Below are 14,462 nucleotides of genomic sequence, written 5' to 3'. Positions count from 1 at the left end.
ACCTTCGGGTCATCCATAAGACCTTCAGTGCATGATGTTTTCAAAACCTTCGAGTCATCCATAAGACATGCAGTGCAGGATGTTTTCAAAAAGCCTTCGGGAGTTTTTTGATATTTTCAAAACCTTCGGGTCATCTGTAAGCCCTTAAGTGCATGATGTTTTCAAAACCTTCGGGTCATCCATAAGACCTTCAGTGCATGATGCTTTCAAAACCTTCGAGTCATCCATAAGACCTGCAGTGCAGGATGTTTTCAAAAAAAGCCTTCGGGAGCTTTTTGATATTTTCAAAACCTTCGAGTCATCTGTAAGACCTATAGTGCAAGATGATAGGACTTCTGGACAGAATGTTTTCAACATTTCCATCCTACTCAAAAGAAGTCAAATGAAAAATTATTGTTTTTTTTTCTTCGTCTTTGCTCTATTCTTGTTAATACAAAAATGAGCAAATAGGGGCAGCTGTAAACACTAATTTTTCATTTTACTTAAATTACTTAAATTATTATTTTTAAAATTACTATTATTATTATTATTTAAATATTAATATTATAATTATTTATTATTATTATTAAATAAATACAAATATTGAAACAAAACTCACAACCCGGATACAGAGAAAACCCTAGGGTTTCTAACCCTAGCCCAGCCGCCAGTTACTCATCACCGTTGGATCTGGAGAGATCCAACGGCCACCAATAAGCCAGATAAAACCCTAGGGTATGATACCCTAGGGCCACGTCCCAGCCGCCGTTTCAAGAGTTCCAGCGAGTTCCAGCCGCCCCACGCCCACACTGCCGACAGTTCCACTACCAAGTGACCCAACCCGCTTCAGACAAGACGCCGCCGCCTCGCCAGAATGCTCCAAAAGACCCAGATGGCTACCTACGTTGAAGATCTATGGTGAGTCACCGCCATAGCTTGGTGACTCATCAAAGACCGCTCCATTACCCGGTCCGATGAACGTCTCATCGAAGCTATAAAGCCTCGGTTCACCTGCAAACAAGAAAAAAAAGGCGAGCAAGAACGGAGAGACCACGACAGAACCCAGCAAGACACCAAACAACAAGCAACCATTCGAAAAACAAAGAGAAGAAAGTGAATAGACTTACCCTCGGAGAGCCCAAACGACGCCGGAACAATCGGTAACCGAAGGTAATCTTCAGTTTATTTTAGATCTAGAACTATTAAGGGATTTTTAGGGGTAAATAAGGGAGGATTCGGTTTGAGGATCGAATAAGCTTTGATTTGGAGGATTTTGAAAATTTTCGACCATCACGTACGGTGGCCGGCGATGGCCATCGCCACCGGAGTACGGTGGCCGGCACGGTTGTCAGATTCTCTCTGTTGAGAGAATCTAGAGAGAAAGCAGAGAACTCTGGTTCTCTCATTTAGAGAGTGAGAAGAAATGAGATAGATGAAAGGATTTAAGGCCGGTTTTTGGGTTTAAATACCCTTCCCCGAACGACATCGTTTTGGGGAGGGGCCTGTGTGTAATTTGGGAAGGGTAAAACCCTTTCCGCAACCATTATATATTTGTTTGTTTACAAGTTAATCACTTAAATCAACTTTAAATCCTTTTAATTCGATTTTTAAATTTTGTTTAATTTATAATTTAGTCCCTTATATGCTTATATATATATATATTAGGTAAAATAACCTATTTATCCCCTATTATTTTAAGAAATTTTATTTATATCCCGAAATTAATTAACATAGGTCAAATTACACTTTTAAATACTTAGTTTTCATAATATTTTAAATTAGAACATTTAATTTTATAATTTATATTTTAATCATTGTTATTTTAATTCTTTTCATTTTTGACCATTAATTTTAATATTTTTATAATTAAATTCTATAAAAGCATATTTTTGTTTATTTTAATTTAGTATATATATAATTATTTTTAGTTATTTATATATATATATATTAGGATAAGATATGGCAATGATATGATTTTTTTTTTAAATCTAACCTTTTCAAAGATAGTAATATACTGACAGACAGGTAATGATCATATTGACTTACTGATAGCATGATTGTCAATAAATTGATTAATAAATTTATATTATATGTATATAAGGTATAGAACTAAATTAATATAATATTGTTACTATATGCACGTGATATGCATATTGTAAATAAAAATACTCATCATTTTTATAAAATCTTCAAGAAAGATTATGTATCAATAAATTGTTTTTTATTTAGAATTTAGTGTTTAAATTTTATTTTAATATATGTTATATTTATATATATTTAATTTTGTTTTATTTAAATTATTTTCTTAGGAAAAAATATTATTTTTAATTTCAAATATTAAGAAAGGGCAGTCTTAAAGCAACTAGATGTCCTATTCTGGTATTTTAAAAATAAATAAATATAAAAACCAATATATATATATATATATATATATATATATATTGTTTTATTTAAATTATTTTCTTAAATTATTATTTTTAATATTTATTTATTTTTCAAATATTAAGAAATGACAGTCTTAAAGCAACTAGATGTCTTATTCTGATATTTTAAAAATAAATAAATATCTTGATTATAAAAATATATACTTCATTATTTTTAGGAAAATTATTATATTCATATTCTTATTTATTTATTTATTAATATTAAAGAAAAGACAGTCTTAAAGCTATTAGATGTTCTTTTCTGATATTTTAAATAAATAAATATCCTATTTACAAAAACCCTAAATATATTTATAAATACATATATATATTTAATATTTTTTTTCTTAGAAATATCATATTAAATTTAAAATAACACGATTGTAAATTAAATTCATATTTGAATTCTTAAATTCTATTATTAGAGACAATTTATAATCAACATATATCAATTTTGGGTGTTGTGGGGGTGCTAATCCTTCCTCAAACGTAACCGACCACGAATCCCTTTTTATTTCTAAAAAAGAATGAATTTTTGGTTAAACGCGGACCAGTTTATCTTTTAACTGATGTTTTCTTAAAAACTCTTTTAAAAGATGATTTTTAGGTATTCGACCTACCTGACCCAAAAGGTCGATGGCGACTCCGAAAGAATTTTTTATCAAAATCATTTTTTATCCACATTACTTTTTCGGCAAATAAAAATTTTGTGCCCGGACGAAAACCGGTTACGACACAGGAACCAAAATCAACCACAAAGGCTAAGAGCTTCCACATAATAAGGTTGTAGAGAAACAAGCTTCGAACTCCTCCTTTATGCCATTTAAGGCTCATCTTGTCGACATAGACCATCTGAACCTCCAACTCCAAAAACAATGAGCATATGCGAGTCACCTTCCAAAACTTCTACTGTCGTAATCTTCCGAAATTAGAGCCACTATTGAGCCATTAGACTCAAAACCCAATTCTTTCCCGAACTGCAAGGAGTTTGTCTCTTCCTTCTTTAGACTCTGCCCCAATGCCGAAAATTCCAAATCATAAAGGAATATGTCTGCAAGAACCGCGCGAAGCACCTTCTTCTGTTTATACTTGCTTCGGCAGTGCAAAGTCTTCTTTTGAGGAGCAGATTTTTTATCATGAAAAGTTTGGAGAGAGGTATACTTAAAATAATTTTCCTCCTTTGCTCTGTGTTTCTACCTGGAACTGTGCGAGAACAAATCATCCCTCAAATTTCGTGCACTACCTTTGATGGACAAATCAATTAAAAAATCTTTCATTCCCTCATTAGCACGTGCAGTCATGTTGTTGTCATTTTTAATTTCTCTCTCCTCATAAACCAGCACTATCTCGTGTAATTCACCCTTAGAACTTTTGAAAGCACAATTATTTTTAAGGTCCACATTACTCACATCTTCCACCACCTTTGTCTCCACTCGACCATCCAACATGGAGAATTCTACTAAATAACCCATCCCCTCAAAAGCACGTGCAGACACTCTACTTTTCCTTTTGTCATTTTCTGTCTCTCTCTAACGTCGAATCTTGCTTCAATAAAATTTGATGGTTAATTATATTTAATTAATTAACAAAAAATAAGGTGGTGAAGATTAATTAGGAGATTAGTCTTATAAAAGAATGCACATTTTAGTTAATTTTTGTTTGAACAGATGGTGGTGTTCCAATTTTGATAAAAATGTTTGCCTACGATTAGGACACAAATCTCGGATATAACGAAGTGCCTTAACTAATTCACATCACCTGTTTACACCAGCGTATTAAAATAATGGGTAAACTATATATTTGGTCACCTAATTATTGTTATAATCCTGTTATAATTATTAATTATTTCTTTTTTCAAATTATGCTTAACATTACATTTTAATTTTATTTTAATATATACGGACCACTGTTAAAAATAATTTCGACCCAGGGGCACTTCCCCATTTTTTATTATTAAAAAAATCTATGGGTAAATCCTAAATTAAAGCTCTTAATTTTAATTTATTTTGATTTTACCCCCTCATTTTTATGATAATTATACTTTGCCCCCTCATTATTTATGGTTAATTATATTTTACTCCTCTTGACTTGGAATCATGGCTCCGTCCTTGTGTTGACGTGATTTTTTTTCAATGATGAAGTGAAATTACTTTATGGTGTTATATCAACATTATCATTAATTTTTTAACGGTGGATGAATAAAATAAAACAAAATGTAACATTAGGTATCATTTTGGAAGAAAAAAAACATTTGAATGATCAAATTAGGACTGTATGAATAGTTAAGTGACTAAATACTTAGTTTTCCCTAAAATAATGTACTGATAACTTCAACAAAACAGTTGCTTCCTTTGCTTCCCTTTTTGTAATTTGCTTTAAAAATCATTGAAAAGCCACTATAATTAGAAGTATACCCTCTTTTTCACACGGTTTTTTGTTGCCTCAGCTGTGGTGGGAGTCGGTTTCATAGCCAAAGGGATAACCATTGAGAACTCAGCAGGACCGAGCAAACACCAAGCCGTGGCATTAAGGACTGGCTCCGACTTTTCTGCATTTTATAAATGCAGCTTCGTCGGCTACCAAGACATTCTCTACGTCCATTCCTTTTGGCAATTCTATCGCGAATGCGAAGTGTACGGCACCATCGACTTCATCTTTGGAAACGCGGCCGCGGTTTTCCAAAGCTGCAATTTGTATGCTCGTAACATTTTCGCAGCACAAGGAAGGGGAAGACCCTAACCAAAACACCGGCATTTCGATTTTGAACAGTAAGATTGCCTCCGCCGCGGATTTGATACCGGTGAAATCATCGTTCAAGACGTATTTGGGGCGACCCTGGAAAGAGTATTCTAGGACTGTTATTATGCGTTCGTACATTGATGACTCGGTCGATCCTGCCGAATGGTTAGAATGGAATGGGACGTTTGGTTTGAGTACACTTTATTATGGGGAGTATTTGAACAGAGGGCCAGGGTCGAATACGATTGCAAGGGTAAATTGGCCTGGTTATAGGGTCATCAATAATGCCACTGAGGCGAGTCAGTTCACTGCTGGGGCGTATATACAAGGAAATGATTGGCTAAATTCTACTGATATTCCATTCTCTCTCGGTTTGTAAATCATTGGCAGTTCATTTAAAGACCTGCTCTTGTTTTTATAAGCAATATTTTAAATCTAAATTCACATGGTGGAACCATGAAAAATACCGAACACTTGGATTCCGACGCAGGCAGGGGCAGCGCAAAACAAGTTACCTTAAAGTTGATGTACTAATTTCTATTAGGACATAATATCATCTTGTCATTTAATATTGTTATGGTTATCAAATTAGTTATATTATGGTCACTTATGTTATTAATTTTTCACAAAATGATCTTTTGAATATTAATTCATGTTGATCCCTGATTTAGAACTTATTGGTAACTAGAAATAACCATTTAGGTATATTAATTTGGTAAACGAAATTGCATAAGCTTAACAAAAAGGTACATGAAATCTACTAGGGTGCTCAAATTTTGCATATATGATAATTTGACGTGGTCTTGATGCTTAATGCATGTGTTGTGATATTTGATATATGTTTGATAAGTGATTTGAATCATTAAAAATTGTTTAAACATGGTTAGGCCAAGCAAGATAAATGAATCCTCTTTTGCATAATCTTCATCCTTTTGTTATACACTCATTACCAAAAAAAAAAAACCAAAGAAGCCAAGCAAGTAGAGAATACACTTTTGTAAAGATAAATGAATGAAAGGATTGGCAAGTTTCATATTATTTCATATGAATGAACTAGTTTCCCTCCGAATAGTATAATCTCAGCTTAGTGGTTGGTGACGAATTTATGAAAAAATTCATAAAATACTTGGGGTTAAATGAAATGTACAAAACTTAGTTTATTTAATTCATCGATTACTTATCCTGGCAACCGTGTGTCGGTGCAGATTCTTATTTCATGAGAAAAACAAAAGAAACAGTGTTAGAGAGATAATTAGGTTGGAGTAAGCAATTGGCAAGCAAAGCTAGCACCAGTACCACCAAACCTAACCAAAACCATGTCTGCCGGTTTTCTGTATGTTGTTTTCGAACATCCATGACCGCAGGCTCCCCAGTTTCTTTGTTGTTGTCTCTAGCAGAATCATAATATGGTTCTCCCTTGTTCGGTTTGCCATCCTCAATGGCTTTCATTTCGGATTCTAGATGGCTGAGATCGATTTCTTTGGGTGCAGATGAGATGAAAGTCATAATCTCTGCTGGCCAAATCACCTCCATGTTAGGTTCTTGGGAAGAGCTTCGTGTTCCTTCTGAGCTCTCTTCATCTAACTCAGCAGCATTCTCACCATTCCCATCCTCTTCTGCCTCAGTTGAAAATGATGATTGCAAGGTCGAATCTTCTTCTTCTTCTGTTGGAAATGATGATTCCTTTGATGAATCGTCCTCACCAAGTAATGAAAAAGTCGGTCTCATTTGTGAATTTTCTTCCTCTTCGACTGCTGCTGCTTCTGGTGGTGGAAATGATGATTGCATGAGCGAGTTTTCTTCTTCTTCTTGTTTATGTTGTTCCCCTTCTGAAATTGATGATTTCTCTTCTTGTTTCGACGGCGAAGACGATTGCGGTATCGGCTGCTCTGCATCTACATGAGGTGCTTCATCGACTACCATTATTTCGATGAATTCCATCTGTAAAGAGACAAGTCTCTCGTTATGGGCATCATCCACTGGATTGTTTTCATTCTCACCTACCGGCTCTGAAAGCTCTTGAATATCTCCATAAACACCTGTCATTTCATTGCTTTCTTCCTCAGTGTCGTCGACGAGCGTCTCTTGCTGAATAACTGAAGAATCCTCCATACTTTCGGATTCAATTGTATTTTCCTCCTGAATAAAACATGTTAAGTGATTTTCATAGCAATTAAAGAAAAGCATAGAATTAACATAAGCATCAGATCAATGTGGGTCTTTTTTTTTACCAACGTGATCAAACTTTCGGTCGAGACCAATTCTGAAGTTTCGATTTCGGTGACAGCAGCATTTGACGTTCCGTTATTTGTGCAGCTGCAAACAAATTACCCTCCAAATAACATCATTCACAACATCAAACAAGCCAATAGTAATGTTAAGAAATAGTATATACTAACCATGAAACTTGATGCATAGTTGAAGATGGCTCATTCGGGGTATACCACATCCCTTCACTTGTATCGTCTTCTTCGGCACAAGACTCATTAGCTGGCTCCAGCGCCGGCGCAGGTGCTGCCACGTTCGTCGTGTCATTGTCCGGGTCCTTATTGCTATCTTTCTTGCCACCTTTGTTCATTGAAAATGCAGCTACGAGGCTTGCAACAGCCAAGGCACCACCCAACGCAACCACCCTTTCGATACCACCGCCACCACCACCGGCGGCATTCATGATAATTGGCCGAGCTCTATTTCTACATTGTTTACAACTCTCATTACGTTTGTCCATAAGTTAATGTTTTGTGTTGTGTTATGATTCAGGGGGTTGAAGGGAAAATGGGAAAGGGAATGATTGTAATATTGAAGAGAGGAATGGTGGGATTGACCATGGAAACAGTATGTATCGAAATCGGAGGTTGAAGCGGACATTCCCTCCTGATTCGGCAATTCGGCATCTTAATTTTGCTTCACACCCGTTCATTACAATAACTATAATCAGGAGAATATAACTCTACCCGTTCATTATTTTCTCCAGAAAATTAATTAAATAAACATTGGTAAACCAACCAAATTCCGTGTATAAGTTAATTTCATACATGTTCCATCAAATTATTTTTCGTTATAAAATAACATTTTAATATTCCAATTCTGATTTAAGTATCAAGTAAACTTCCAAACAAAAAAGTTCTTAATAGATTGTGTAGGGGGACTGTTAAAAGTTTCAAAGTTTGGTAAATGTTTCTTTGAAAAATGTTTTTCAAAGTTCGGTAAAATTTTGGTAGATGTTTGTTGAAAATAGGAATGGGTAAATTCACTTTAGTCATTGCACTTTAGGGTATTTTCAAAGATTAGTCCCTAAGTTTCTACTATAAATACCCTTACCCATTTAGCTTCAAAATCATCCCAAAACATTTCTTTCTTCATATACTAGAGAGCTTTCTTGTGAGTAGTGAGTGTTTTGTAAACACCTGTAAATTTTCTCTCTTAGTAAAAGATCTGCAGCAGCCCGGAGACGTAAGCACAATTGGCTGAACTCCGTTATCAATTTTCGGGTATTATTTTTCCGCTTTTATTTTGCATTCTCACTAATCTGGTTATAGGGAAATTACTTGTACTCGGTTTATTTTCCTAACAACTGGTAATCCGAGCTTTTGGTTGTGAATTTTGTCAATTTTTCTGCGAGGTTACTATTCATTACTATTCACGTGAATAGTGAATTTCGTGAATAGTGAAATTTCGGTCGGCGATACGAGTTTGTCGACAGTGGTGTTCTAATACACGGTGGTTCGCAAGAATTGTCAGAAACGATCCAAAAGAAGCCAGATTCGAGTGGAAGCGATGGCTGCAGATGAAGGGAAGGTGAAAATTGAAAAGTTCGATGGTGCGGACTTTGGCTTTTGGAAGATGCAGATTGAAGATTTTCTGTACCAGAAAAATCTTTATCAACCTCTCTCAGGAAAGCAACCAGAGGGCATGAAGAATGAAGACTGGGCTCTTCTCGACCGACAAGCCCTCGGAGTTATCCGACTGACGTTATCCCGCAATGTTGCTTTCAACATAGCAAAGGAAAAGACCACGGCGGGTCTTATGGCGGCTCTCTCCAGTATGTATGAGAAGCCATCGGCCTCAAACAAAGTTCATTTGATGAGGCGATTATTCAATTTGCGGATGGCGGAAGGGGCATCGGTGGCACAACACCTAAATGAACTCAACACAATCACAACCCAGTTGAGTTCAGTGGAAATTGAGTTCGATGATGAAGTTCGAGCTTTAATTCTCTTATCATCTCTACCAGACAGTTGGAATGCTACTGTTACAGCAGTCAGCAGTTCGTCGGGAAACAGCAAATTAAAATTCGACGATGTTCGGGATCTGGTATTGAGTGAAGAAATTCAACGAAGAGAATCGGGTGAAGCATCAACCTCCTCAGCCTTGCACACCGAGTCTAGAGGGAGAACTTCAGAAAGAAATTCAAATCGTGGCAGATCAAAATCCAGAAGGGGTAAATCAAGAACAGGAAATAAAGATTTTACCTGTTATAATTGCGGCAAGAAGGGTCACTTCAAAAGAGATTGCCGAGCACTGAAGAAAGATACCGGTGCACAGGAATCTGCCAACGTGACAGAGGAGACAGGTGATGCCATGATTCTAAGCGTCAACAGTCCGATTGAATCATGGATCTTGGATTCAGGGGCATCTTTCCACTCCACCCCATACCAAGAAATCATGGAGAACTATGTCAGTGGTGATTTTGGGAAGGTTCATCTTGCTGATGATGAAACCTTAAAGATCGTCGGAAAAGGAGACATCCGACTAAAGTTGCCAAACCAGACCACCTGGAAGCTGACAGGAGTGAGACATATTCCTGGCCTCAAAAGAAATCTGATTTCTGTTGGACAGCTTGATGGAGAAGGATATAGCACAACTTTTTCAGGCTGTGAATGGAAGATTACCAAAGGAGCACTCGTCATTGCTCGTGGTAAGAAGACTGGTACTCTCTATGTAACCTCAAATTTAGAGAATATCATTGCAGTAGCAGATGCTGATGGAAAATCAAACCTATGGCACCAAAGGCTTGGCCATATGAGCGAGAAAGGAATGAAGATACTTCTGTCAAAAGGGAAGCTGCCGGATCTAAAGAATGTAGATGTCGGACTATGCGAGGATTGCATCTTTGGCAAACAAAAGAAAGTCAGTTTTGCAAAGATTGGCAAGACACCCAAGGCAGAAAAGTTAGCGTTGGTTCATACTGATGTATGGGGACCATCCCCAATTCCATCTCTTGCGGACTCACTATATTATGTCACCTTCATCGATGATTCAACAAGGAAGATGTGGGTTTATTTTCTGAAGAAGAAATCAGAAGTCTTTGATACCTTCAGAAAATGGAAGGCCATGGTGGAAAATGAGACTGGTTTGAAAGTCAAGCGGTTGAGGTCTGACAATGGAGGAGAATACAGAGACAGTAGATTCAGAGATTTCTGCGCAAACAATGGGATCAAGATGGAGACAACAGTTCCCATAACACCGCAGCAGAATGGCGTAGCAGAGCGCATGAACAGAACTCTGAATGAACGTGTCAGAAGCATGAGGATACATGCCAGATTGCCCAAATTTCTATGGGCTGAAGCTATCAACACTGCAGCTTACTTGATCAACCGTGGGCCCTCAGTTCCTTTGGATGGCGGAATACCAGAGGAAGCTTGGAGCAAGAAAGAAATAAACCTTTCATACTTAAGAGTGTTTGGTTGTATTTCTTATGTACACATAAACTCTGCTGAAAGAAGTAAACTTGATGCCAAGTCCAACAAATGCGTCTTTGTTGGTTACGGTGGTGATGAGTTCGGTTACCGGTTTTGGGACCACGAAAATCGAAAGATCATCAGAAGCAGAGACGTCATTTTCAATGAAAATGTGATGTACAAAGATAGGTCAACCGCAGAATCAAGTAATACCGAAGCTGAAACAAAGGAATTTGCTGAGTTCGAGGAGATTTCTGGAAATGATGTTCAGATCAATCCTGAAGCAGTTCAAGAAGAACCAGGCACACCAGAACTGAGACGCTCCTCCAGAATTCCTAAACCAACCCAACGGTATTCTCCTTCTTTACACTACTTGTTGCTGACTGACAATGGTGAACCAGAGTGCTATGATGAAGCAATGCAAGTGGAGGATTCAGTCAAGTGGGAGTTTTCCATGAAAGATGAGATGGACTCGCTTATGTCAAATCAGACATGGGAATTAGCTGAATTACCACCAGGCAAGAAAGCGCTCCACAACAAGTGGATTTACAGGATCAAAGAAGAGCACGATGGGAGCAAACGCTACAAAGCAAGATTGGTTGTCAAAGGCTTTCAGCAAAAAGAATGTATTGACTACAATGAAATTTTCTCTCCAGTCGTAAAATTGTCTACAATCAGACTGGTGTTGAAAATTGTAGCTGCAGAGAATTTACATCTTGAGCAGTTAGATGTAAAGACAGCTTTCCTTCATGGTGATTTGGAGGAAGAAATCTATATGAGGCAGCCAGAAGGCTTCATAGAGGCAGACAAGAAAAACTTGGTATGCAGGTTGAAGAAGAGCTTGTATGGTTTAAAACAAGCTCCTAGACAGTGGTACAAGAAGTTCGATAGTTTCATGAGTAGCAGTGGTTTTATCAGATGCCAAGCAGATCATTGTTGCTACATCAAGAGGTTCGATAACAGCTTCATTATTTTATTATTGTACGTTGATGACATGCTCGTTGCAGGCTCAGACATGCAAGAGATTATACACTTGAAGCAAAAATTGTCGAAGCAGTTTGCTATGAAGGATCTGGGCGCTGCAAAGCAGATTCTTGGGATGAGGATCAAGAGAGACACAAAGTCGGGGACTTTGATGTTATCACAGGCTGAGTACATCAACAAAGTACTCTCCAGGTTCAACATGCAAGATGCTAAACCAGTAAGTACACCTTTAGGTGTTCATTTCAGACTCTCCAAAGACCAATCACCAAAGACGGAGGAAGAACGTGCACACATGGTGAAGGTGCCGTATGCCTCAGCAATTGGAAGTCTGATGTATGCCATGGTTTGTACCAGACCAGATATTGCTCATGCAGTGGGAGCTGTTAGCAGGTACATGAATAATCCGGGCAAGGTACACTGGGAAGCAGTCAAATGGATCCTCAGATATCTTCGGGGTACCACAAACAAAGCACTTTGTTTCAAATGTGGAGATATGATACTGACAGGCTATGTAGATGCTGACTTAGCTGGAAATGTCGACATCAGAATGAGCACTACAGGGTATGTCTATACTCTAGGAGGAACTGCAGTGAGTTGGGTTTCTCAACTACAGAAGATAGTTGCTCTCTCCACAACTGAAGCAGAATATGTCGTTGTTACGGAAGCCAGCAAGGAGATGGTTTGGCTCCAAAGTTTCTTGGAAGAGTTAGGCAAGAAACAAGAAAACAATATCTTGTATTGAGACAGTCAAAGTGCTATCCATCTAGCAAAGAATCCGTCTTTTCATTCCAGGACAAAGCACATACAATTGAGATATCATTTTATCCGGTCTCTTCTGGAAGATGGGATTTTGAAACTTGAAAAGATTAGTGGAGCTCAAAATCCGGCAGACTTGTTGACAAAGACGGTGACTACGGATAAACTGAAGTTGTGTTCAACTTCAGTTGGCATGCTAGAATAACAAGACCAGACATGCTGCTGCATTGATCGAGGTGTGAAGACATATTAAAATCAGTCTTCAAGTGGGAGATTGTTAAAAGTTTCAAAGTTTGGCAACCAACTTTGGAAAATGTTTTTTTCAAAGTTTGGTAAATGTTTCTTTGAAAAATGTTTTTCAAAGTTTGGTAAAATTTTGGTAGATGTTTGTTGAAAATAGGAATGGGTAAATTCACTTTAGTCATTACACTTTAGGGTATTTTCAAAGATTAGTCCCTAAGTTTCTACTATAAATACCCTTACCCATTTAGCTTCAAAATCATCCCAAAACATTTCTTTCTTCCTATACTAGAGAGCTTTCTTGTGAGTAGTGAGTGTTTTGTAAACACCTGTAAATTTTCTCTCTTAGTAAAAGATTTGCAGCAGCCCGGAGACGTAAGCACAATTGGCTGAACTCCGTTATCAATTTTCGGGTATTATTTTTCCGCTTTTATTTTGAATTCTCACTAATCTGGTTATAGGGAAATTACTTGTACTCGGTTTATTTTCCTAACAGGGACAAGGACCATCCATCACTTTCAAATAGTTCTCAAATTAATTGGGGTAAAATACACTCTAGTTTATTCAATCATGAATTTGATAATAATTTTTTTTAGAATTATAAATATGTCATATTATTATAAACATGTTTGTTAAAATTAAAATTGTAATTTAATATGACCTGGTATAATAATATTTTGACTCCCTAAACTTATACATTTTATCAATTTTATCTTAGTTCGAAACAATTCAATAAATTTAATCTTTTATATTTAAAAATTATATCAATTTAATCTTTTTCTTTGATATTGTCAAACCAAAAAAATCCATTATATCAACTGTGAAAATTGTAATCATCTCGTCTCAAAAGCAATGAAATTTAAATGGAAGTATTCCCAATTGTCATTCCTCTTATCATAAATCGAAGAAAATACAATAAAAATCAACTCAAAACCAAAATCATAAATCATAATAAAAGCACAATCATTGGTACCTTGGTATAAACCAAAACTAAGAAGTGAATGAATTTTAATGTTAATAGCCATCTGATTGTGATGTGTAGTAGAAAGGACCGACCCAGTACAACCTTATTTTCTTTTGGTTTAGGAGACGGTAAGAAGTAAGAAGAGCACCTCCAATCCCTCTGTTGACATCTGTTGGAACTTGACAATACTCTAATGGAGATTTTTTCAGAAACGCTTTGCACTGCCTAAGCTGCAACTTATCAGAAGGAGTCAAAGTTGCAAAGAAATACCCATTTTCATCAGTTTCACCGCTCAAGAAAGAGAAGGGTGCTGTCTCATAACCAGACTCATCGACAGCTAAACATGTTATCCTTGCAACAGCTCCTAAAACCTCATAAAACCAGCATCAGCTACAACAAGTAAAGCAAAAGTAATGTGTGATAGAGATATTACCTTGAATTGGTACTGCAGGTGATGAAGTTCCTGATTTACATAGAATGTGGCCTTCAACTCCGATGGGAAGTGGCTTCTCTTTTGCCCTTGCCGTTGATTTGTTAATGTCTGGGTGTGAGCCTTGACTGTAATCAATGGCGGATACGATGACAAGAGATGAAACGAGCAGCAGAGTGGCTGCAAAGAAGAAACGAGAGGGAACCATGTTTTCAATGATATGGAATTGCTAACTGAGACATACTTAATTAGCCCCACTTTATATA

General features: G+C 36.8%; 3 protein-coding genes across 3 annotated transcripts in view; 1 reads left to right on the top strand and 2 right to left on the bottom strand.

Annotated features, from left to right (window-relative positions):
* The window catches only part of LOC120188707 (pectinesterase-like), a 28,467-nt gene extending 22,918 nt beyond the window's left edge, over positions 1–5,549 (top strand). The window contains 2 exon segments of the mRNA XM_039192117.1: positions 4,849–5,129; positions 5,131–5,549. Coding sequence (XP_039048048.1) covers positions 4,849–5,129; positions 5,131–5,520 — 671 coding nt within the window. The 3' untranslated portion in view covers positions 5,521–5,549.
* Positions 5,550–6,350: 801 nt separating this feature from the next.
* LOC120188999 (nucleolar protein 12-like) lies at positions 6,351–7,561 on the bottom strand. Its single transcript, XM_039192353.1, has 2 exons — positions 7,373–7,561; positions 6,351–7,280 (listed from the first exon to the last, which is right to left on the bottom strand). The coding sequence occupies exon 2, from the start codon at positions 7,251–7,253 to the stop codon at positions 6,351–6,353; it is 903 nt and encodes a 300-aa protein (XP_039048284.1). The 5' UTR covers positions 7,254–7,280; positions 7,373–7,561.
* A 6,255-nt stretch (positions 7,562–13,816) lies between these two features.
* Positions 13,817–14,404, bottom strand: LOC120188998 (proline-rich protein 3-like). The gene is made up of 2 exons (XM_039192352.1): positions 14,200–14,404; positions 13,817–14,130 (listed from the first exon to the last, which is right to left on the bottom strand). The coding sequence occupies exons 1-2, from the start codon at positions 14,402–14,404 to the stop codon at positions 13,817–13,819; spliced, it is 519 nt and encodes a 172-aa protein (XP_039048283.1).
* Positions 14,405–14,462: the final 58 nt, after the last annotated feature.

This window comes from Hibiscus syriacus, unplaced genomic scaffold (assembly GCF_006381635.1).
Source record: "Hibiscus syriacus cultivar Baekdansim isolate YM2019G1 unplaced genomic scaffold, ASM638163v2 tig00116951_pilon, whole genome shotgun sequence".
Taxonomy (NCBI): domain Eukaryota; kingdom Viridiplantae; phylum Streptophyta; class Magnoliopsida; order Malvales; family Malvaceae; genus Hibiscus; species Hibiscus syriacus.
This window is presented reverse-complemented; position numbering and strand designations above follow the sequence as displayed.

Coding starts and splice junctions, on each gene's coding strand:
- LOC120188999 (XM_039192353.1), bottom strand. CDS start 7,253: ATGGAGGATTCTTCAGTTATTCAGCAAGAGACGCTCGTCGACGACACT.
- LOC120188998 (XM_039192352.1), bottom strand. CDS start 14,404: ATGGTTCCCTCTCGTTTCTTCTTTGCAGCCACTCTGCTGCTCGTTTCA. Junction 14,131..14,199: donor ACCTGCAGTACCAATTCAAG/GTAATATCTCTA, acceptor ATGAGGTTTTAG/GAGCTGTTGCAAGGATAACA.